This window comes from Thalassophryne amazonica, chromosome 7 (genome assembly GCF_902500255.1).
Source record: "Thalassophryne amazonica chromosome 7, fThaAma1.1, whole genome shotgun sequence".
Taxonomy (NCBI): Eukaryota; Metazoa; Chordata; class Actinopteri; order Batrachoidiformes; family Batrachoididae; genus Thalassophryne; species Thalassophryne amazonica.
In genome coordinates, this window is record NC_047109.1 from 73,689,832 (window position 1) to 73,715,481 (window position 25,650).

A 25,650-nucleotide genomic window follows, 5' to 3' on the forward strand; every position below is an offset into this window, starting at 1 on the left:
GCGATACACCCGAAAACAAAAGAGAGGAAAGTGCGGGGGTGCGCTAGCCCAGTTAAAGGCTAGCAGGCCACCGATTCCAACTCTCTTTTTGGCCAAGGTCCACTCACTGGATAACAAACTGGATTTGTTATATCTGAGGCTGAGTACTTCCACATAAATCAAGAACTGTGCCATTCTTTGTCTCATGGAGACCTGGCTTAATAATAACATGCCAGACTCAGCCTTCCAGATCGACGGATTGCAGCTTTTCCGAGTAGACCGCGACTACCGGTCCGGGAAAACACGGAGAGGAGGACTGTGTGTGTGTATGTTAATGAAGGTTGCTGTACAAACTGTGGACTGGTTAAAAGCTATTGCTCTGAGGCTATAGAAATCATGAGTGTGCGGTGCAGACCTCATTATCTTCCTCGTGAGTTCAGTGCGGTATTCGTCACCATCGTTTACATCCTGCCGGGTGCCAACACTAGCGATGCGCTGAAGAAGCTATATGACATCATTAGCTCGATGCAAGCAAAGCACCCGGAGGTGTTTTATGTGGTTGGAGGGGACTTTAATCACGTGAAACTGACAGACACTCTGCCCAGTTTTTACCAGCATGTCACCTTTCCCACACAGGGAGACAACACTCTGGACTGTGTGTACACCAACATTGGTGAAGCGTACAGAGCTCTCCCCTGTCCCCATCTTGGCTTCTCCGACAACATCTCCATCCTGCTGGAGCCAGCGTATGGCCTGCTGCTGAGATGGACCAGGCCGATAAAGAGGACAGTCACTGTGTGGCCCACAGACGCAGCCTCTGCCCTCCAGGGCTGCTTTCAATGCACAGACTGGCAGGTTTTCAGGGAGGCACCTACGTGTGAGGGAGAGGTGGACCTTTAGGAATACACCTCCTCCTTCCTTGGCTTTACCTCCAAATGCACTGATGACATCACTTCCACCAGGACAATAACCTGCTACCTGAACCAGAAACCCTGGCTGAATGCTGAGGTGAGAGCTCTTCTGAAAGCTAGGAACCCTGTGTTCAGGGCAAGTGAGGCATCAGCGCTCATAGTGGCAAGGAAGGAGCTGAAGGTCGGCATCATGAGGGCCAAGGCCATATATGCCCAGAAAATCCAGGGTCACTTTACCACCAACGACCCCCGGCGCATGTGGCAGGACATAAAGTGCATCACAGTTTACAACATTAGGGATGCACAATGCCCAAGGGACCCCTCTCTGCCAGACGCACTCAAAAGATTCTTCGCCCGCTTCGAAGACCCAGACATGCCCCCCAGCACCAGACTTACACCACTTCCTGGTGGCACGCCCCTCAGTGTGACCACAGCAGACATAAGGAAAACCCTCTAGAGGATTAACCCCCGGAAAGCTGCAGGCCCTGACAACATTCTGGGGCGGGTACTGAGGGACTGGGCACACCAGCTGTGTGAGGCGCTGACAGACATCTTCAACACATCACTGACTCTGGCATCCGTCCCCACCTGCTTAAAGACTGCCACAGTTGTCCCCGTCCCCAGGTGCTCCACAGTGAGAGGCCTGAATGCCTACCAAACCTATAGCTTTAACTCCGGTAGTTATGAAGTGCTTCAAGAGGCTGGTCATGGCCCACATCAAAGACTCCATCAACGTCACTGTAGACCCCCACCAGTATGCCTACAAGAGGAACTGCTCCACTGATGACACCATTTCATCTGTGATTCACACAGCCCTCACCCATCTGGAGAACAGGAACTCATACATCTGCCTGCTCTTCCTGGACTTTTCCTCCGCCTTTGATGCCATCATCTCACAGACCCTTGTGCAGAAGCTCTCCTCCCTTGGTCTGAGCTCCACAGTGGGAACTGTGTCCTGGACTTCCTGACCAACCGACCACAGACTGTAAGGATCCACAACACCATCTCCTCTTCCATCACCCTCAGGACTGGTTCGTCCCAGGGCTGTGTGCTGAGCCCCCTCCTGTTCACTCTGCTAACATATGACTGCTCAGCAAGACATCCCAGCTGTCATATAGTGAAGTTTGTGGACGACACAGCAGTAGTGGGATGCATCAAGGACAATAATGAGTCCATATGTAGAGAGGAGGTGGAATATCTGGTGCAGTGGTGCAGAGATAACAATCTCTGCATCAATGTGAAGAAGACCAAGGAAATGGTGGTGGATTTTAGGAGGAACAAGTGCCCTCCCCCTCCCCTGCACATCGGAGGAGCAGCTGTGGAAGTGGTCTCCAGCTTCAGGTACCTGGGTGTGCACATATCCAGTGACCTCACCTGGGGTGCCAACACCTCCCATTTGGTCAGGAAAGCCCACCAGCACCTTTGCTTCCTCAGGAAGTTGCGGAGAGCTGGACTTGGGAGCTGCTGAACTCAAGCCGTGCTCCATAGAAGTTACACCATCACATACAGACTGTACTAAAAACACTTTAATTGCCCATGTGCAATAATCTCCCGTGTGCAATATACATGCAATGTTGGTTTTCATGTAATTCCCAGTGCAATATTATAGTCTACTTGCTGTTCACACTTATATTTGGCATTAAACACAGCTAATTTTGGCTTTTATTTCATTTTAATAGCTATAGTTTTTAGAAGTTATTTTTCTTTTTTTAATAACTGGGACCTGAGTACTAATTTTGTACCATTAACATGTAAATGTGAGTTGGCACGACAAATAAAGTTCCTTGAATCCTTGAATATTCTGACGGAATCAAAACAGCATCTGAAACGAGCTGATCGCGGTTGATTGAGCTCTGAGATCAATCGGTCACAGCAAAGCCTGCCGGCATGTTGTGCCACGGATGCCCACCTCCACTGGACCCCAGCCAGGGAGGGCAAAGGAAATGTTGACATGTAGTAACATGCATGTGGCACACATTCATCATATACAGTGGGTGTGAACAGCGCGCAATCAAACCGAAAGTACTGTGTGCCGCTGCACCTCTCCGTGGTCTCACGTGCAGTCATGCGTCAATGCACGTATCAAAGGCTCAGAGCTGAAGGGATCTCACCACTGTAATATACATATTATTACGTGATCATCATCTAAACTCTGTAGAAGGTGTGACATGGAACTGTATCCCAGGCCATGACAATGTTGTTATTATTAAACATGAAACTCACCTCCAGCATGGAACCAGGACAGCGTAGAGTGCACAGGAGCCAAACCACAGCTTGTGGTGAAAAGCCTCTCACCTTGCTGCTGTGTACTGCAAATAACCACAGCAAAACTTAAATCCCATGTGATAATCCAACCGACATCACGCTGTACAGAGTTGTGTTGTGCTCCTGAAGCAGTGGTGGGCACAGCTAACCAAAAAGTTAGCTTCGATAACTGGTAATCACCTAACTGAAAAGTTATCTTTTTTAACACTAAACCGATAAACTGCTTAAAAACAGAAGCTACAGCTAACCGATAACTTTTAATTTTGCCTCCCATACACTCTCAGCTATTAACAAGACGATTTTGAGTTTAAACACAGCCAAAGTTTCTAATAGAATCAAAGGTGATCACAAACCCAAACAGCCACTGAGCCAACATTTCTGTTTTTCTGCCCTCTGCCCCCTGCCCCCTGCCCCCTGCTGTAGGGAAGTGTCATTTACCTTGACAGGATACAGTGGTCCAGCAATGAGGCAGAGGTCTTGAAATGGAAGGCAGGTTTGAATTATGGTTTTGCTTTATAAATAAAATTATTCCGGATAGAATAACTACATTAATGTAAACTCTTAAAATGTAAAAAGTGATATATAACACATATCTGTTAATTTTAAAATAATGCACTAATTCTGAAAATTTGAACATTAACACACAGATGCCCAAAGTGATTAAGGGTAAACTAAGCCTCTGCTCATACTGATTGGTTGATTCATTTATTCTATGTGAAAACCAACAGAAGTGAATCAATGTAACGTGTTGGTGTTTACAAATAAATGTGCCTTTGTAAAATATGTCATTCTTTTCATTTTTACAAAAAAAAAGAGAAATTTTCAAGATCCCGCTAGACAGCGCCTAAGCACACGTGTAATTACATCACAACTCTATCCAGTTAGGGAGACAAGGTTTCTTTCAATAACAAGAAATGTCAAAAAACTTTCTCGTGTGTTGCTGGAGTTGTGTGGCGATAGGAATTGCCTTTTGAATGCTTGAATAACAGTGTCAGTCATACAAAGAAATCAAATAATAGTGAAAACATGTTCATTGTGCCCAGAATGTTGGTATTTTGGTTGTTGAACTTTGCGGTGTGGTGTCATAATAATGCATCAATCAGTTGCTCCAAGCGGTGTCATAACATCCGATCGGTTAGTGGCTCCGTGCGGTGTCAAAACGGATCAATCAGTCACTCCGTGAGGCGTCATACAACCCCTACTCCCCTACAAGTTGGGACGTTGTGTAAAATGTAAATTAAAAACAGAATACAATGATTTGCAAATCCTCTTCAACCTATATTCAATTGAATACACCACAAAGACAAGATATTTAATATTCAAACTAATAAATTTTATTGTTTTTGTGCAAATATTTGCTCATTTTGAAATGGATGCCTGCAACACGTTTCAAAAAAGCTGGGACAGTGATATGTTTACCACTGTGTTACATCACCTTTCCTTCTAACAACACTCAATAAGCGTTTGGGAACTGAGGACACTAATTGTTGAAGCTTTGTAGGTGGAATTCTTTCCCATTCTTGCTTGATGTTTGACTTCAGTTGTTCAACAGTCCGGGGTCTCTGTTGTCGTATTTTGCGCTTCATAATGTGCCATACATTTTCAGTGGGTGACAGGTCTGGACTGCAGGCAGGCCAGTCTAGTACCTGCACTCTTTTACTACGCTGTTGTAACACGTGCAGAATGTGGCTTGGCATTGTCTTGCTGAAATAAGCAGGGACATCCCTGAAAAAGATGTTGCTTTGATGGCAGCATGTGTTGCTCCAAAACCTGGATGTACCTATCAGCACTGATGGTGCCATCACAGATGTGTAAGTTGTCCATGCCATGGGCACTAACACACCCTCATACCATCACAGATGCTGGCTTTTGAACTTTGCGCTGGTAACAGTCTGGATGGTGTTTTTCCTCTTTTGTCCAGAGGACACAATGTCCATGATTTCCAAAAACAATTTGAAATATGGACTCATCAGACCACAGCACACTTTTTCACTTTGCATCTGTCTATTTCACATGAGCTCGGGCCCAGAGAAGGAGGCGGTGTTTCTGGATGTTGTTGATGTATGGCTTTCGCTTTGCATGGTAGAGTTTTAATTTGCACTTGTAGATGTAGCAACGAACTGTGTTAACTAACAATGGTTTCCTGAAGTGTTTCTGAGCCCACGTGGTAAGATCCTTTACACAATAATGTCGGTTTTTAATGCAGTGCCACCTGAGGGATCGAAGGTCACGTGCATTCAATGTTGATTTTTGGCCTTGCCGCTTTTGTGTAGAACGTTCTCCAGATTCTCTGAGTCTTCTGATTATATTATGGACTGTAGATGATGGAATCCCCAAATTCCTTGCAATTGAACATTGACAAACATTGTTCTTAAACTGTTGGACTATTTTTTCACACAGTTATTCACAAAGTGGTGATCCTCGCCCCATCTTTGCTTGTGAATGGCTGAGCCTTTTGGGGATGCTCCTTTTATGTATACACAATCATGACACTCACCTGTTTCCAAACAGGTGTTCTTTGAGCTTTCATCAACTTTCTCAGTCTTTTGTTGCCCCATCCCAACTTTTTTGAAATGTGTTGTGGCCATCCATTTTAAAATGAACAAATATTTGCACAAAAGCAATAAAGTTTATCAGTTTGAACATTAAATATCTTGTCTTTGTGGTGTATTCAATTGAATATAGGTTGAAGAGGATTTGCAAATCATTGTATTCTGTTTTTAATTTACATTTTACACAATGTCCCAACTTCATTGGAATTGGGGTTGTAACATCCGATCAGTTAGCGACTCCGTGCGGTGTCAAAACAGATCAATCAGTCGCTCCATGAGGCGTCATAACATCAAGCCTGGTTCACATGGCAAGATAATTAGGCCGATATTGGACCCGATCTTCCCCTTCTGACAATCTTAAGGATGCCCCGACAATCGTGATGATGCTAAATATAATCTTATCAGATATTCCTGCCGTCTGTGGTGTGTGAAGAGCACTCTGATCTGCTCAGAAGGATGTGAGGAGCTAAATGTGACATGCAGCCAATCAGAAAGTGAGGTGTCTGACCTGGGAATGTTCATGTGTGAAATCTGTTTGTGTGTGTTCTTTTACCATGTGGCTGACACCACACACTGTACAACTAAACCTGTCAGATCTGTGATTTTTTTTTATCTCCACGTGTGTAGACTCTCAGGTTTTGGAAACCTACAGATAATTTTAAAATCCTGCGGTCGACAACACTGTGATATAACCAGTCGCCAGTAGATGGCAGTGATCTATGCATTTTGACCCTGGTTATATCACACAGCCTGAATCACAATTTAACAGACTTTTAGGCTTTGCACATGCTTTTTTACACAAATGCAAAAATGACATATTTTACAAAAGCACATTTATTTGTAAACACCAACACATTACATTGATTCACTTGTGTTAGTTTTTACATAGAATGAATTAGTCAACCAATCAGTATGAGCGGAGGCTAAGTTTACCCATAATCCCTTTGGGCACCTGCAGGGCTTAATTTGAGGGGGAGCAAGCCGCTCCGGAACCTCTGACGTTGGCTCCGCCAGCTATTTATCCCTTTATCTACGGCAATGGCGCCCACGCCATATTTTCCATATGTATCAAAGTGCATTGTTAAGCTAACACCAAGGGCTTTTCAATGATATATGGTGTATTACGGTAAACGTAAGCTTGTGAGGTCATAACGCAGAGGAAAAACACGGAAGTTTCACACGAGTGCGCCGCTGATTTTCATTACAGTAAGTTCTAATGTAAGCCCTCACTCTGAAAAATTTCAACACTGACAGCAAGCCAAGAACCCGTGCTTTCCAACAGTATGCTATATGTTGTATATATTACGGTAAAGTGCGTTCGGTGACTTTTGAAGCGAGGTAAAAGTATGAAAAAGAGCGCAAAAGTGACAGAAAAGTACAGAGACAGACAGCAAACATAAATGTAGTAATTTTTGAGGAAAAGACAGTGTGTTAGTGTCATTTGTGAAGGTGTGTGTGCGTGTTTGTGTGAGTGTGCAGTGTGGCGCACAGCGTTGTTTGCAAGCCCCCCCCCCTCCCCGCCCTTCTTGTTTTTCTGCACCGGAGCCACCCATCCTCTGCGCTCCGGGACCTCCCACTTTACAAATTAAGCACTGGGCACCTGTGTTAATGTTCAAATCTTCATTATTTTAAAATGAACAGATATGTGTTATATATCCACTTCGTACATTTTCCCATTTCTAGACCTCTGCCTCATCACTGGCCCATTATGTGGGGTTAAGGAATAATGATTTTTTGGGGGGGCAGTTTGATAGCCAGACCCCTTCTGTTGGGGGCAGAGTTGAGCTCAGTTCCTCTTAATTACCTTACTGCTGCAAAATATATAGCAGACAGGAGCAAAAGGGATTATAAACACAAACACAGCTGAGTGATCATTTCAGCACGTGCGCCTTGCACACGTGTGCTGCACACACACACACATATATAGCCTAAATAGCCAGTGTGAACAAAATGTATAAAAAGTTATATTAACCTTTTGAACAAACCTACAGTGATTGTAGTCACACTAAGTACCCATAAGAGGGCGGTCGTGTCCAAGCAGGTGAAGAGAAACAGATAGGCATTACGCAGGGCAACTCAGTACTAATTAGGGTCCTTTAGCACTGTTCCGGCTGACAGTTTTTTTTTCGCTCCCCTCCTTCTTCCCGAACATCTGTCCTCTGGCTGATGCCACTGTTTCCACTTGCGAGGACTTTCTGCACTTTTTTGTTGATAAAGTGAACTGTGTAAGAGCACTGAGCAGCTGCAGCATTAGTCAAAGTCAGTGTTGGGAAAGTGTAGGAACACGGACCCACAACAGGGGGCGCAAATGAACGGACAATGGAGAAAGTCAAATCACAAAGTTTTACTGTTGTGAATTCACACAACAAACAACAGATTACAAATACAGCAGTAACCGAATTCCAATGGTGTCGTGTGGGCAGGCTCGACGATAGGAGACGTCTGTCCGAGTCGAACCGGAACCACCCGATTTCCTCTGCCACCGAACCCCGGGATACTGGAGCCGCCAAGTCCCGAACCCCAGGTGGCCACTGCCTCCGCTCGTCGGATCCGGTACTGCTGGCAAGGAACAGAAACAGTCAGGTGTGGGTGCGGCTGCACCCAGCAACACACAGGGTGGAAACACCACCTCCACCTCTTGTCAGGAAAATACTGGTGAGTGCAGGAGTGTGAGTACTTATCCAAGAAGTCCAATACAATCTCCCGCTGTACTACTCACTATCTGCTATCCAACACACAAGCAACAAAGTATTATCGTCAAGAATACAATCGGCTGAGTACGTTACCTCCTTAGTAGAGCGATATCTCGGCAATGAGGTGGAGATGCCGTCCTGCTGATATACCTCCCTGTTGATTGATATCAGCTGTCTCAGGTGATGGGTGACAGCTGTCACCCTGGCTGCTCCTGTGAGGCGGCAGCGCCCTCCGGTGCCTGGAGCCCGCACTCCAGGCAGGGCGCCCTCTGGTGGTGGTGGGCCAGCAGTACCTCCTCTTCAGCGGCCCACACAACAGTCAGCCTGAGATGGCTTTGCATTCCGCAGTGTTTGACCACTTTGAACTGATCTCCCTTACTGATATTGTTAACAAAATGAGACCTACAAACTGCCCTTTGGATGTTTTTCCAACTAGTTTGTTGAAAGAGGTGTTCACCACCGTTGGGTCATCCCTCTTGGTTATAATGAACACTTGTCTTAGCTCAGGGTGTGTCCCGAACTCTTTTAAACATGCAATAGTGAGACCACTTCTTAAAAAGCCAAATCTGGTTAAAAATGTTCTGTCCAAATTTAGACCTGTTTCTAATCTGCCTTTTATCTCAAAGGTCCTTGAGAAAATTGTTTTTACACAGCTGCAATTGTTTTTAGAAAGTAACTCTGTTTTTGAGAAGTTTCAGTCTGACTTCAGATCAAGACACAGCACTGAGTCTGCACTTTTAAAAGTACACAATGACATTGCTCTGTCCGTTGATACCAAGTGCCCTGTTATTTTAGTAATGTTGGATTTGACAGCGGCATTCGATACGGTCGACCATTCTATTCTATTCTGTTCTACACTTTGATCTTTTTAAAGCTCAACTCAAAACTCATTTGTTCAGACTGGCTTTTGATACTTATTAAGCAGTGATGGTGTATTTATTTATTTATTTTTTTGCACTTTATTTTTTTGAATGTTAACTGTTTATGTACACTGTCTTTTCCTTGTTTGATTTTAATGGAAAGCACTTTGTGCACCTTGTGTGTTGTAAAAGGGCTCCATAAATAAAATTTGATTGATTGATTGATTGATTCTTCACTAATCACAGGAACATTTTTGGCAGAGGCAGATTTATTGTGCTCGATCAACAAAGTTAACTTCTTCTTCTTTGTCTTTCGGCTTTTCCCGTTAGGAAAAAGCCTCTGTATCCTCTGTATCTTCCTCTGTCACACCAACAGCCTGCATGTCCTCCCTCAGCACATCCATAAACCTCCTCTTTGGCCTCCCTTTTCTCCTCCTGCCTGGTGGCTCCATCCTCAGCATCCTTCTCCCTATATACCCCTGGGTCCCTCATCTGCACATGTCCAAACCATCTCAATCTCGCCTCTCTGACTGTTGTCTCCAAACCGTCCCACCTGAGCTGTCCCTCTCACAGTTCATTCTTGTCCATTTTCGTCACTCCCAAGAGATAATCTCAACATCTTCAACTCTGCCACCCTCCAGCTCTGCCTCCTGTCTTTTGTTAGTGCCACCATCTCTAAGCCGTACAACATAGCTGGTCTCACTACTGTTCTTGTAAACTTTCCCTTCACTCTTGCTGATATTCTTCGGTCACAAATTAACCCTGCCACCTTCTCCACCCACACCACCCTGCCTGCACTCTCTTCTTCACCTCTCTTACCACACTCTCCATTACTTTGACAGTTGACCCCAAATATTTAAACTCATCTACTTTCACCACTTCTACTCCCTGTAAACTGCACTATTCCACTGGGCTCCCTCCAATTCACACACATGTACTCAGTCTTGCTTCTACTGACTTTCATTCCCCTTCTCTCCAAAGCATATCTCAACTCTCCAGACTAGACTCAACTTGCCTCTACTCTCACTACAGATCACAATGTCAATCTGCAAACATCATAATCCCTGGGACTCCTGTCTGATTTCATTCCGTCGACCTGTCCATCACCACTGACAAACAAGAAAGGACTCAGAGCCGATCCTTGGTGTAATCCCACCTACCACCTTGATGAGTCTGTCACTCCGACTGCACATCTCACCGCGGTCACACTATTCTTGTACATGTATACAGGTACAAGATATACAGGTATACAGATATACCTTACTGAATTTTCCTGTCCTGCACTATCCTAACAACTTCTCTGCACTCCAGACTTCCTCATACATACCACAGCTCTTTCTCTTGGGCACCCTATCATAAGCTTTTTCTAAGTCCCAAACACACAATGTAACTCCTTCTGGCCTTCTCTGTACTTTTCCAACAGTATTCTCAGAGCAAACATTGCATCTGTAGTGCTCTTTCTCAGCATGAAACCATACTGCTGCTCACAGATCTTCACCTGTTTTCTAAGCCTAGCTTCTACTACTCTTTCCCATAACTTTGTGCTGTGGCTGATCAGCTTTATGCCTCTGTAGTTACTGCAGCTCTGCACATCACCCTTGTTCTTGAAAATAGGAACCAGCACACTTCGTCTCCACTCCTCAGGCATCCTCTCACTTTCCAAGATTTTATTAAACAATCTGGTTAGAAACTCTACTGCCATCTCTCCTAGACATTTCCATGCCTCCACTGGAATGTCATCTGGACCAACTGCCTTTCCACTCTTCATCCTCTTCATAGCAGCCCCCATTTCTTCCTTACTAATCTCTTGTACTTCCTGATTTACTCTCACCACATCATCCAGCCTTTTCTCTCGCTCATTTTCTTCATTCATCAGCTCTTCAAAATATTCCCTCGACCTTCTCAGCACACATTCCTCACTTGTCAGCACATTACCATGTGCATCTTTTACCACCCTAACCTGCTGCACATCCTTTCCAGCTCTGTCCCTTTGTCTGGCCAATCGGTACAAGTCCTTTTCTCCTTCCTTACTATTCAACTTCTTGTACAGCTCGCAATATGCCTTTTCCTTTGCTTTTGCCACTTCTCTTTTTGCCTTATGCTGCATCTCCTTGTACTCCTGTCTACTTTCTTCATCTGTCCGACTATCCCAAAACCTTTTTGCCAACCTCTTTCTCCTTATGCTTTCCTGGACCTCTTCATTCCACCACCAAGTCTCCTTGTCTTCCTTTCACTGTCCAGATGTCATACCCAGCACTGTCCTAGCTGTCTCCCTCACCACATCTGCAGTACTTTTCCAGTTGTCCAAAATTGCTTCCCCTCCAACCAGTGCTTCTCTCACCTGCTCGCTAAATTTCACACAACAGTCTTCCTCCTTCAGCTTCCACCATCTGATCCTTTGTTGAGCTCTCACTCTCTTCTTCTTCTTTACCTCTAAAGTCATCCTACAAACAACCATCCTATGCTGTCTAACGACATTCTCTCCTACCACCACCTTACAGTCTCTGATTTCTTTTAGCTTGCATCTCCTATAAAGAATGTAGTCCACCTGTGTGCACCTTCCTCCACTCTTATATGTTACCCTGTGCTACTCCCTTTTCTTAAAATAGGTATTCACCACAGCCATTTCCATCCTTTTTGCAAAATCAACTACCATCTGTCCTTCCCTATTCCTATCTTGATACCATATCTACCTATTACTTCCTCATCACCTCTGTTCCCTTCACCAACATGCCCATTTAAGTCCGCTCATATCACCACTCTTTCATGGAGAGTGTGCTCAACACTCTCCACCACCTCATCTAACACACTCCAGAAATCATCTTTCTCCTTCATCTCACAACCTACCTGTGGGGCATATGCACTAATGATATTCATCATCACCCCTTCAATTTCCAACTTCACACTCATCACCCTGTCAGACACTCGCTTAACCTCCAACACACTCTTAATATACTCTTCCTTTAAAATGACCCCAACACCATTTCTCTTCCTGTCCTCACCATGGTACAACAACTTGTACCCACCGCAGATGCTCCTGCTCTTACTTCCCTTCCACTTGGTCTCTTTTCACACACAACATGTCTACCTTTCTCCTCTCCATCATATCAGCCAGCTCTCTCCCTTTACCAGTCATACTAGCAACATTCAAAGTCCCCACTATCATTTCCACCCTTCTAGTTTTCTTCTTCTCCCGCTGTTTGTGGAAACGTTCTCCTCCTCTTCTTCACCGTCTTCACCCAGCAGTAGCCCAATTTCCACCGGCACCCTGTTGGGCAACAGCACCGGTGGCGGACGTTGTTAACCCGGGCTGCGACTGATCCGGTATGGAAATTTGATTCTTAGTCTGCATAGTTGGGTTGGCTTGTTTTACGCCGGATGCCCTTCCTGACGCAATCCTCCTCATTTATCCAGGCTTGGGACCGGCACTCAGAATGTACTGGCTGCACACCCCATGTGGCTGAGTTGATCAACAAAGTTAACATTGAACGATATTATGTGGTGTGGTGGTGGGAGGGAACTTATGATTAAAAAGGTATTAATTATGAGAACGCACTGAACACAAAACAAAGTGTCTCATCTCAGTCTGACCAATAAACAGGCAGAGGCAGCAGTGGCCAAGATCAGTACACTTTAGCTGTAACAGTGTAGTTATTGAAATGGAAAAAAACAAAACAAAACACTTCTCGTCTTTGCACAGGTCCTGCACAAACTTCCATCCATCCATCCATCCATTTTCTTCCGCTTTATCCGGAGTCGGGTCGCGGGGGCAGCAGCTCAAGCAAAGCCGCCCAGACCTCCCGATCCACACACACCTCCCCCAGCTCCTCCGGGGGAACCCCAAGGCGTTCCCAAGCCAGCCAAGAGATGTAGTCCCTCCAGCATGTCTTGGGTCTTCCCCGGGGCCTCCTCCCAATGGGATGTGCCTGGAACACCTCTCCAGCGAGGCGTCCAGAGGGCATCCGGAAAAGATGCCCGAGCCACCTCAACTGACTCCTTTCGACATGGAGGAGCAGCGGCTCGACTCTGAGCTCCTCCCGAGTGACCGAGCTCCTCACCCTATCTCTAAGGGAGCGCCCAGCCACCCTGTGGAGGAAACTCATCTCGGCCGCTTGTACTCGCGATCTCGTTCTTTCGGTCATGAGCCAAATCTCATGACCATAGGTGAGGATCGGAATGTAGATCGATCGATAAATCGAGAGCTTTGCCCCCCTACTCAGCTCTCTCTTCACCACGACGGTCCGATACAGCGACCGCATCACTGCAGATGCTGCACCGATCCGTCTATCGATCTCACGCTCCATCTGTCCCTCACTCGTTAACAAGACCCTGAGATACTTAAACTCCTCCACTTGAGGCAAGGCCACTCCACCAACATGAAGAGGACAAAGCACCTTTTTCCGGTCGAGAACCATGGCCTCGGATTTGGAGGTGCTGATTTTCATCCCGGACGCTTCACACTCAGCTGCAAACCGCCCCAGTGCACGCTGAAGGTCCTGATTTGACGAAGCCAACAGAACCACATCGTCCGCAAACAGCAGAGATGAGATTCTGTGGTTCCCAAACCAGACCCCCTCTACACCCTGACTGCACCTAGAAATTCTGTCCATAAAAATAATGAACAGAACCAGTGACAAAGGGCAGCCCTGGCGGAGGCCAACGTGCACTGGAAACAGGTTTGACTTACTACCGGCAATGCGAACCAAGCTCCTGCTGCGGTCGTACAGGGACCGGATAGTCCTTAGCAAAGGACCCCGGACCCCGTACTCCCGGAGCACTCCCCACAGGGTGCCCCGAGGACATGGTCGAATGCCTTCTCCACATCCACAAAACACATGTGGACTGGTTGGGCGAACTCCCATGAACCCTCGAGCACCCGATGGAGCTTGTAGACCTGGTCCAGAGTGCCGCGACCAGGACGAAAACCACACTGCTCCTCCTGAATCCGAGGTTCGACCATCGGTCGAATTCTCCTCTCCAGTACTCTGGAATAGACCTTACCGGGGAGGCTGAGGAGTGTGATCCCCCTATAGTTAGAACACACCCTCCGGTCCCCCTTCTTAAACAGAGGGACCACCACCCCGGTCTGCCAATCCAGAGGCACTGTCCCCGATCGCCACGCGATGTTGCAGAGGCGTGTCAGCCAAGACAGTCCCACAACATCCAGAGACTTAAGGTACTCAGGACGGATTTCATCCACCCCAGGAGCCTTGTCACCGAGGAGCTTTCTAACCACCTCGGTGACTTTGGCCTGGGTAATGGATGAGTCTGCCTCCGAGTCCCCAGTCTCTGCTTCCTCTTCGGAAGACGTGACGATGGGATTGAGGAGATCCTCGAAGTACTCCTTCCACTGCCCGACAACATCCCCAGTCAGGGTCAACAGCTCATTACCCGCACCGTAAACAGTGCTGGTGGAGAGCTGCTTCCGCCTCCTGAGGCGTCGGACGGTTTGCCAGAATCTCTTCAAGGCCGACCGATAGTCCTCCTCCATAGCCTCCCCGAACTCCTCCCAGACCCGAGTTTTTGCCTCTGCGACCGCACGGGCTGCGGCACGCTTGGCCTGCCGGTACCTGTCAGCTGCCTCTGGGGTCCCACCTACCAAGAAAGATAAGTAGGACTCCTTCTTCAGCTTGATGGCATCCCTTACTTCCGGTGTCCACCACCGGGTTTGGGGATTGCCGCCACGACAGGCACCAGAGACCTTGCGACCACAGCTACGAGCAGCCGCATCGACAATGGAGGTGGAGAACATGGTCCACTCGGACTCCATGTCTCCAACCTCCCCCGGGATCTGGGAGAAGCTCTCCCGGAGGTGGGAGTTGAAGACCTCGCTGACAGAGGGTTCCGCCAGTCGTTCCCAGCAGACCCTCACGATACGTTTGGGCCTGCCAGGTCTTACCGGCTTCCTACCCTCCCAGCGGATCCAACTCACCACCAGGTGGTGATCAGTCGACAGCTCTGCCCCTCTCTTCACTCGAGTGTCCGAGACACGTAGCCGAAGGTCAGATGATACGACTACAAAGTCGATCATCGACCTCCGGCTCAGGATGTCCTGGTGCCACGTGCACTTATGGACACCCTTGTGCTCGAACATGGTGTTCGTGATGGACAAACTGTGACTAGCACAGAAGTCCAACAACTGAACACCACTCGGGTTCAGATCGGGGAGGCCGTGCTTCCCGATCACCCCCCTCCAGGTCTCACTGTCACCGCCCACGTGGGCGTTGAAATCCCCCAGGAGAACAATGGAGTCCCCAGTCGGAGCGCTATCTAGTACCCCTCCCAGGGACTCCAGGAAGGTCGGGTACTCTGCACTGCTGCTCGGCCCGTAGGCTGAGACAACGGTGAGAGACCTGTCCCCGACCCGAAGGCGTAGGGACGCGACCTTGTCGTTCACCGGAGTGAACTCCAACACTTGGCGACTGAGCTGGGGAGCAATAAGCAATGCGACCCCAGCTCTCCGCCTCTCCCCGTGGGCGACGCCAGAAAAATGAAGCGTCCAGCCCCTCTCCAGGAGTTGAGTACCAGAGCCCAAGCTGTGCGTGGAGGTGAGCCCGACTATCTCTAGTCGGTATCTCTCAACCTCCCGCACAAGCTCAGGCTCCTTCCCCCCTAGCGAGGTGACATTCCACGTCCCAACAGCCAGGGGCTGTGAGCATGGACCGGGCCGCCGGGCCACCTGCCCTCGACCGCCGGGCCACCCGCCCTCGACCGCCACCCAATCCTCTCTGCACCCGACCCCCATGGCCCCCTCTGCAGGTGGTGAACCCACAGGAGGGCGGGCCCACATCACTCTTTCGGGCTGAGCCCGGCCGGGCCCCATGGGCTAAGGCCTTAGCCCGCTTTGGTATAATTCCTGTAAATAATTCTTCCAGATCCATTACTCACTGGGCATCAGTGTTATGGGATGCCTTTTCCCATATGTCTTTCCAGTATTGTTCAGTTTCAGTTCTGGGTGGGTCTGTCCTTGGTTCCTTTGCAGCTGTGAGTAAACTCTTGATGGTTGTCTTAAGAAAAGGCCATTTATGCTGTTGGCATAAATGGCCACTGTAGTGGTCACTGTAGTGACCTATTACCCTCCAACTCTTGTAGTTTTATATAATTAGATAAGTACATTATTGAACATTTATGGAGACAAATTATGTAATTCAATCATGTTTCAAAGTAATACTGTCAGAGTCCGCTGGGTGTCGCTGCAGGTACAATTATACACTTGTGAAGTGCCTCGTCAACATCCTGCGACGCGTTCGATCAAAACAGCGCTGAGCTGAATGATATATTTTCTTTTAATACCTCTAAACTTTTTGTTTTGTAAATGTTGTAGCCTATGTTTAGTATGTGAGTAACCTGCGGCGCTTTAAAGAAAACCCTGTGCTTCAGATGGCTGAAGTGAGAAAGCTGCAGAAGAAGCTGAGACAGATTGAGAATCTGGAAATCAAAATCAGTCTTACCCCAGAGGAGAAATTCAAGGTAGAGAAAATACACTTTATCTTTCTTTTTATGTCACCTACATGCAGATTCTGTGACTTTGGTAAATCCTCAGTAGATTTAATTTGCAGTGCATTTGGCCTCTTAGGGCCACCGTAGCACACAGACACACAGCTGCACTTCATTTCCAGCTATAATAAGAAATAAATAATAACGTACACGTTTGGTCATAGGTCAAGGTGAGCTTGCATTGCTCAAGGACGCTTCAACAGCGTTGGGTGCTGACACACAGATGAAAGAACAGTGTTTTCCTCGTACCAAAATAGGCCACAAGAGTTGTAAATACTGACGATTATTAAAAGCATATCGTGCAGAATGTTACATGTTGAATGAACGTAACGGTTCTGATGAGCTCAGATGTTCTGAAGTGAGGCTGTTTAAGCCTGAAATAACAGCATAATGAAATTTAAACAATGTCTTATTAACACATGAATAAATAATGAGAGTGGAATGAAATCTTTTGATACATTTGCCTCAGGAAATTAGGAGATCAGAAGCTCACATTTACAGCAGAGAGCATCCGACCGCAGAAACCTCAAGAAGGGCTTCTTTTTTACCCTTTAGAAGTCGGCTCTGTACAGGCCATGCAGTCTGTCAGGCTTATCAGTGTAGCATCAAGCGAGTGAAATGACTCCCCTTGTACGGGACACCAGTCCACTGCAAGTTACTTTTCCAGTTGAGGCTCGCACCCTTTTACAGCTGGGTGGACTGGGACAATGCGGATTAAGTGTCTTGTCAAAGGACATAGGTAGCCTGTAGTACGTACCTGCAATTGAACCATAGTCTATGTATTGGTAGTCAAACATCTGTCGTTCAGAGTAGAGGTGGGTGTATCGATCCTAATATCGATGATATCGATGCCAACGCTGGTATTGATATTGAACGATCCTTGTGTAAAAAAATCGATACTCAAGCTTTTTTTTCTCTCCCGCATGCACTGACTGCTGCGCACGGAGATTCATTAAAGTCTACTTTCTGTCTGTAAGAGCAGCGCTGCGCTGTATCACACAACACCGAGCAGTGCACCCTTGTATTGTGGTTTGTTAGCCCTCTACCTCAGGAGATTTTAAGTTGTGTTGAGTGATTTTTTTTTTTTTAAATGTTGATTGTGATAATAATTTATTTTGCTGTCACATACAATGCTTGGCGAAATTCTGTCCTAGGTCTTTTGGATCCTTTGGCTCTGTGAAACTTAAATATGAAAAAGTATCGGTATCAGTATCGATATCGGCGATAGTGGACCTGTATTTACTTGGTATCGGATCAATACCAAAATTCCCGGTATCGCCCACCTCTAGTACAGAGCCACCTCCTCACTTCTTTCACTTGGAGACTTCACAAATGAATCAAGAAGGCCGGCTCTATGGTAGGTCAGAAACTGGACAGCCTGGAAACTGACAGAGCAGAGAATGTTGTCTGGACTTCATTCTGTTATTGAAAATTGTAACCACCCACTTTACAACATTGTAGTCAGTCAGAGAAGCATTTTTACCAGATGATTAACTAATATTAATACCTCCATCACACATACGCCGATTGAGGCCAAATGGCATCAGAATGACACATCTGGCCGCAATCAGAAAATATTGAGCTGCAGTCTGAAGACCAGCGGACAGCAGTCTGTGAACATCTTCATATTTGGTCCCATTTGCTCAACTGTCCCAACTAACGGACCTTGAAACGAGATCTTGACGGAATAATGTCCGGATTTTCGGATTGCCCGAGGACACAGGGAAGCTCCATTACAGTCTACTTGGACCAACTTCTTAAAAAAGAGTTGGAACTACCTGAAGATACCGACCTACATATACAACGAGCGCACAGAGTGTTCACATCAAAAACGGGTCCTGGCAGAGCTCCAAGAGCAGTCGTGCTTAATTTTCTCAAGTTTGAGACTAAGGAGATGATCCTGCAAAAAGTCTGGCAGGAGAAGGGAATACAGGTGGGCAACAAGAAAATTCAATTTGACCATGATTATCCCACTGAAATCGTCCAAAAACGCAAATCATATCTGGACATCAAGAAAATACTGAAAGAAAAGGGGATTTGTTTTCAGACCCCATTCACCAAAATAAGAATTCACTGGAATAGCGATGTTAAGAGCTATGACAGCGCAGGATATGAGAGCAAAGGGACTAATTGTGGAGATGCTGGACGTGGATGTGGGACAAGTGGAGGAGACAACTCAAAGGAATCCAGGATGGCAGCGAGTGAGACAGAGCAGGATGAGTCAAAATACGGCAGCACAACGAGCGAAGGAGAAGTTGCAGGAATATCAAAGGAGATCTGATAATTAACATCTTCCATTTGTAAAAAGTTAATAAGACTTCAACTAACATTGACTGGGTCAACTCATTTAATCTATTGAAGCAAGGAAAATAAGATATGACCCATAGATGGACATAAATAATACAAGAAGGCTTCAGATACTGCGGTTTATTTTAAGATACTACCGACTGGGTGAGGCATACTGATGTTGGACTTGTCTAGACTAGGCTTGAAGAGCTATGGGTCTAGGGATGGGCCCTCACAGCAGAGGATTTCCCATCCACCCACCAACAGGGACTTGGGGGATGAAGAAGAACCCCTGAGTGGAAGTTCCATGTGGTATTTTTTATTTTCAGTTTTGTTTGAGTTAATGTTCATGTTCATGTTACTTTTGGGCTGCTTGAGGAAATACATAAGCATAATAGTGAAGAAATATGGTGTGCAATGATCTGAAAATATTGTCCTTAAATGTAAATGGTCTAAATACACCTAAAAAGAGGGGATTAGTCATAACAAAGTTGAAAAAAGAGAAACCACAACTCATATTCTTGCAAGAAACTCATCTGTCTCAGACAGAACATGAAAAAATGAAAAAATGTGGATATAGGAATTCATATTACAGTACATATAAACAAGGACGTAGAAGGGAGGTTGCAACACTAATCCCAAACTCAACTATATTTGTGAAAAGGAAATCAAAGATAAAGAGAGAAGATATGTATTAATGAAGGGAAAATTAGAGAATGAACCTGTAACGCTGATAAATGTTTACGCACCTCCAGAAAGTAGTACACACTTCTTTAAATCCCTGTTTAATGTTATTGCCACAGAAACAGAAGGTACTTTAATCTGTGGGGGGGGATTTTAACATAATCATGAATCATAGCTTAGATACAACAAGCTTAAAGGGGAAAAAAAAACAGACATCAAAATTTGTAAAGATATCTTTAGAAGAAATGGGAATGATAGACATATGGAGGAGTCTCAATCCTTTGGAAAAGGATTTCACACATTATTCAGCAACACACAATGTCCATTCCAGAATAGATTACTTTTTTATTAATAAGGAGGATAGACATAGAGTGACCGAGTGTAGGATTGGGGGTGCTGACATATCGGATCATAATACCTTATTTCTAAAAATAAATTTGAATGCCAGGAAAAGAGAGACAATTTGGAGAATGAATGTAGGAATACTTAATAACAAAAGACTGGTGGAAGATTTTAAAGACATCAAACAATATATAGAGGAAAATAACAATGGGGAGGTGGAACCACACATTATATGGTACGCTTTGAAGGAGGTTGTTCGAGGAAAGATAATAGCTAGAGCCACACTATTCAAAAAGATCAGAAGAGAAACATCCTCAAAATACTCACTAACGCTGAGAGAATTAGAGCAACAATGTCAGAAAACGAACAATCCAGAAATACATAATCAAATCAAAGATATCAAAATGAAGATAACTGAATTATTATTAGATGAATATGGTAAGAAAAATATATATTTGAAGCAAAGTTATTATGAGATTTGGCACAGAGCGACTAAACTCTTAGCAAAACGTATTTGAAAACAGCAAGCGGTGAATACCATACAAAGAATCAGAGACCCACATACCAATGGACTAATACACGATCCGAAGGGCATAGAGAGGATATTTAAGGAGTTCTATAAAAAATTATACACACAACCACCTGCAGCAAACGAGGAGGAAGTAAGACACTTTTTAGAACAATTAGATTAACAGCAGACATTACAAAAGAAGAGATTATTCAAGAGATCAATTCCTTGAAAAATAATAAATCTCCAGGAAGCGACGGTTACCCTGCAGAATGGTACAAAGTCTTTAAGGAAGTGTTGGTACCAGTACTCCAAACTTCTTTTAACTGGACTCTTAAAGAAAATAAAACACCACTAACATGGGCAGAAGTAATTATTTCAATTATTTTAAAACCAGGTAAAGATAAAGATAGATGTGAAAGTTATAGACCGATCTCAATACTAAATACCGATTATAAAATATATACATCCATCATCTCCAAAAGAATAAATACATTTATAGCAGAATTAATAGACAAGGACCAAACGAGGTTCATATCAGGACGTCAAACATGATAATATTCGTAGAACTCTACAAGTAATGGGTCAAGCTCAAAAAGAGAAACGAAGCTCTGTGCTGGTTAGTATCGACGCAGAAAAGGCATTTGATTGTGTTAATTGGAAATTCCTCTATTTAGTATTAGAACGATTTGTTTTCAATAATAAATCTATACAATTGATTAAAACACTGTATCAAAAACCCTCAGCTAGAATAAAAATTAATGGAAATTTGATTGATAAAATACTGTTAGAAAGATCAACCAGACAGGGATGCTGTTTGTCACCGATTCTTTTTGCAATTTTATAGAACCTTTGGCTCAAGCAGTTTGACAAAATAAAGAAATTAAAGGTATCACAGTTAAGAATGTAGAGCATAAAATTGGGCTTTTTGCCGATGACATAATAGCTTACCTTAGGCAGCCGGACACGGCGTTCCCCAATCTGATGAAGCTAATAGAACAGTATGGACATTTCTCAGGATATAAAATCAATGTATCTAAAACTCAGATTCTAGCACTCAACTATCACCCATCGAGAGCGATCCAGAAATCATATAAATTAAATTGGAACTTGAAAACAATCAAATATATGGGTATTATGATTACGAAAAACTTTTCTGAGCTATATACTGCAAATTATAAAACTTTAAAACAAGAAATACAGAAAGATATAACAAGATGGTCCACCTTACCATTAGATTTAAATTCAAGAGTAGATATAGTTAAACTAAATATATTACCTAGATTCTTATATGTGTTCCAATCCCTGCCAATAGATGTTCCCCAGAGCCAGTTCATAGAGTGGGATAGAATGATCTCTAGATTTGTTTGGGGAGGCAAAAAACCTAGAGTCAGATATAAAATTCTTCAGCTACCTAAAGAAAAAGGGGGAATGGGTCTTCCAAAACTGAGGGAATACTTCAACGCTGCTCAATTGAGACCTATATATTGTTGGTGCACGTCTGAATTTAGAGCAAAATGGAAGGATATAGAAAAAGAAGTAAACCAGATTCCAATTCAAAATATGGTTGGTGACAACCAGTTATTTAAAGAACTTAAAAATAGTATGGATCCAATCACAATACACACATTAGATCTGTGGTTTAAATTACTAAAAAAATATAAGATCCAGAATGACATAAAAATATTAAAATGGGTAGCATATGATAGCGATTTCAATCTGGCAAAATACGATCAAAGGTTTATACAATGGAAAGAAAAGGGAATAACTGCCTGGTTTGTGTTAGAAAATAAAGGGGAGCTGGTGAGTTTTGAAAATCTTAGAAGACAATTCGACTTAGATTCACACGAACTCTTTAGATATTTTCAAGTGAGGGACTATTATAAAAAGGATATCAAGCTGGATCCTTCCAGGAAATTGAATGATATCATCCGGATCATAGCTAACGCATATCAGGGGAGTAACATAAAAATAATTTCATCATTATATTGAGGTCTGAATACTAACAACAACCATTCAACTGAATATATTAAGATAAAATGGGAGGAAGAACTTAATGTGGAAATTTTAGATGAGGATTGGCACAAAATGTGGAAAATACATCACTCATCCACTAATTCACGAATCTGGAGAGAATTTGCGTGGAAGAATCTGATCCGTTTTTTTATTACCCCAAAAAATGAAAAGTAAACAGCTACACATACGACAGAATTGTTGGCGAGGATGTGGATCTTTTAATATGAATCATTCTCACATTTTTTGGAAATGTCCAAAGATAACTGTATTTTGGGAAATTATGTATAAGGAGCTGCAACGGATATTGGGTTATGAGGTGCCTAATACCTGTTTAGTGCTTTACCTATGTAAATTTTCAGACAGGACTGTTGCCACTGATGATGAGTATTTGATCAAAATATTGTTGGTGGCAGGCAAGAAAGCTATTACTAGAAACTGGGGAAAGGACATACCACCAACAAAAGATCAATGGATAACAATTGTGGAAGAAATCTTTTTGATGGAAAAACTGACACACGTGCCGAGGCTACAAGAAGAACAACTGGACAGAAAGTGGAGAAAATGGACCCTTTATAAATCTCTAAACAATGACACTGGACCAGAATAATGACACCTGAAAACACCAACTTACAAGACTTTAAGAATATGATGTACTCATCAGGCAGCCAACTGTTCAATTTATATGTTTTGGAATTTGTATTTGTCTGTTGTTGCAATAATTTGTTAATAAAAATTTAAGTGACAAAAAAAAGAAGATGCGTATCAAGTAAAATGGCCACAAAAAAGTAAAAAAAAAAAAGAGAGAGAAGAAAAAGTCTACTGGCTATGCCTGAAAAATGTTGCATGTGCACAAATGGGAAGTTGGCGCACTGCCAGCACAGTTCAGCAACAGTTAGGAGTCCAGCCGGATGAATAAACTCTAGCAATGCAAGTATATACTGATCAAACACCTAAAGGGATTTTTCACCAGACTGTACACAAGCACGCGATCCCTGACAGTTGTCACCCTTTTTGTGTGCTCTCTGGTCAGACAGCTCCTGTGTTTGTGTGTGCACGTGCGCCCCACGTGTGCACGCGGAGTGGCTGGAACAGTCATTATGAACACACATAAACGCAGCTGAGCGAACATTTCGGCCACACACTCGCACGCTGCTTTGATCACCTGCTCTACACACGCAGGCATGCGCATGCCACATGCACACACGTGCGTAGCGACTCGTTCAGCCATTATGAACACGCGCGCAGCTAAGTGAACTTTTCATCTGGCCACACGCTCGCATGCTGCTTGGATCACTTGTTCTATGCACGTACATGTGCGCACTCCATCGTGTGAGACACACACACTCCTGCCAGCGCACCGTCCTCCTGATGAGAGGTCAGTTTAGTGCTGGGAATGTGAGGACGAGCGGAGATTTGATTGCGTGGGTGAGTGACAGCTCCAATGTCGGTGCCGTCTGACAGCAGTCTGTGTCATCTGACTGTTGTCTGAAATATGTTTAGGCTGCATCCTGCAGGTGTGCACGAGGCGTTCTGACGCGGCTGACCACGCCTCTTTTCCTCCCAACTGTGTCCGGATTATGACCATATTTGCTGTGTCGGCCTGGTTCCTGCACATTCTTGCTATGTGCCTCTAACTCCTCCCTTTGCTGTCCATCCACATGCCAGGTGTTTCCGCCCTGCCTTAGTGTATCTCATCAGTACTCTTCTTATACTACTCAAATGTACAATAATAACATGTCTGCAGCTGCTCAAATGTTCACAAACTCTTCCACTGTAAGAATGTGCAATAAATTGTTTGTATGTGCAATATTGCCCTGTAATAGATTGATGCCCAGTCCAGGGTGTACCCCGCCTCTTGCCCTATGACTCTTGGGATAGGCTCCAGCTCACCCATGACCCTTGACTGGAGTAAGTGGGTATAGATGATGAATGAATGAATGTGCAATATTATCAAAAATGTTCTGTTAGAGGTTTTTTTTTTTTTTTTTTTAGTCTTATTTGGATATTTATCATTTCATTTTCTCATTATGTGGTTATTTCTCATAGATGGATGAACTTTGTTGTCTGTCCCAAAGGTGACAGAAATTCTCCTTTGACATGGGACAGCAACTTACATTAAATCACATTGAAAACACATTTAAACACAAATACAGACATTAAAAGAGACATTAAAAGCAACAGCTGCTCCTCGTGTCTACTTGTGTTTCTGTTCATCTGTGCAGTTGTAACATAAGCAGTTTCTTTCACGATTCATAAAGTTTTCTGATTCTGATAATGTAGAGACTGTTATTTTAATTGAAGGATTATATCAAACTGTTAACCATTTTCTGATTACAGCAGTGTGTATTCAGAATTGGGCAAACTAAATTTGAGAATTATTTTTAATCCAAATCATCACTTCTGCAGCCAGTTTTCTTTAGACAAGTCAGGGGACAGAAACAGGAACATTTCCAAGTCACTAAATATGTCTCCTACTTTGTTTGCATCATTCATTAAGAGAAGCAAACACCATGGAACTGTGCAGTAAATCTGCATGGAAGTAGGCAGTTCTCAAAAATCTAGTGACACTACAAGATGGAGACTAGTTAGGAAAGCTACCAAGACACCCATGACAACTCTGAAGGAGTTACAGGCTCCTGTGGCTGTGTTTGGAGAAACTGTTTGTGCACAGTGCAACTTTTGTATGTTTTTGTTTGTTGCATCACCAGTTGTTCAGCTTCAATCAATCAATCAATCAATTTTTTTATATAGCGCCAAATCACAACAAACAGTTGCCCCAAGGCGCTTTATATTGTAAGGCAAGGCCATACAATAATTATGTAAAACACAGTGGAGTGGTGCAGAGAAAAAGAAGATGTTTCAGCTACAGTGTGCCAGAAGGGAACACAGGGAACTTGAGTTTAGATTGATTTGATTTGTTTTCTCCTGTGACACCAACCCCCCCCACGCCACCAACACCACTTACATCACCTATTCCTTGGAGATATAATTTTCGGATGAGTGGATAGTGCTCTTGACTGTATCTCCTGCCGATACTTTGTTCAGGGAGGTGGGGGA

At 44.3% G+C, this 25,650-nt stretch overlaps 1 protein-coding gene across 1 annotated transcript in view; it reads left to right on the forward strand.

Moving 5' to 3' along the window:
* Window positions 1-16,488: 16,488 nt before the first annotated feature.
* si:ch211-154o6.3 (uncharacterized protein LOC563854 homolog) overlaps window positions 16,489-25,650 on the forward strand; it is a 34,037-nt gene continuing 24,875 nt past the window's right edge. The window contains exon 1 of the mRNA XM_034173649.1: window positions 16,489-16,730. Coding sequence (XP_034029540.1) covers window positions 16,641-16,730 — 90 coding nt within the window. The 5' untranslated portion in view covers window positions 16,489-16,640. The remainder of the gene's footprint in view (window positions 16,731-25,650) is intronic.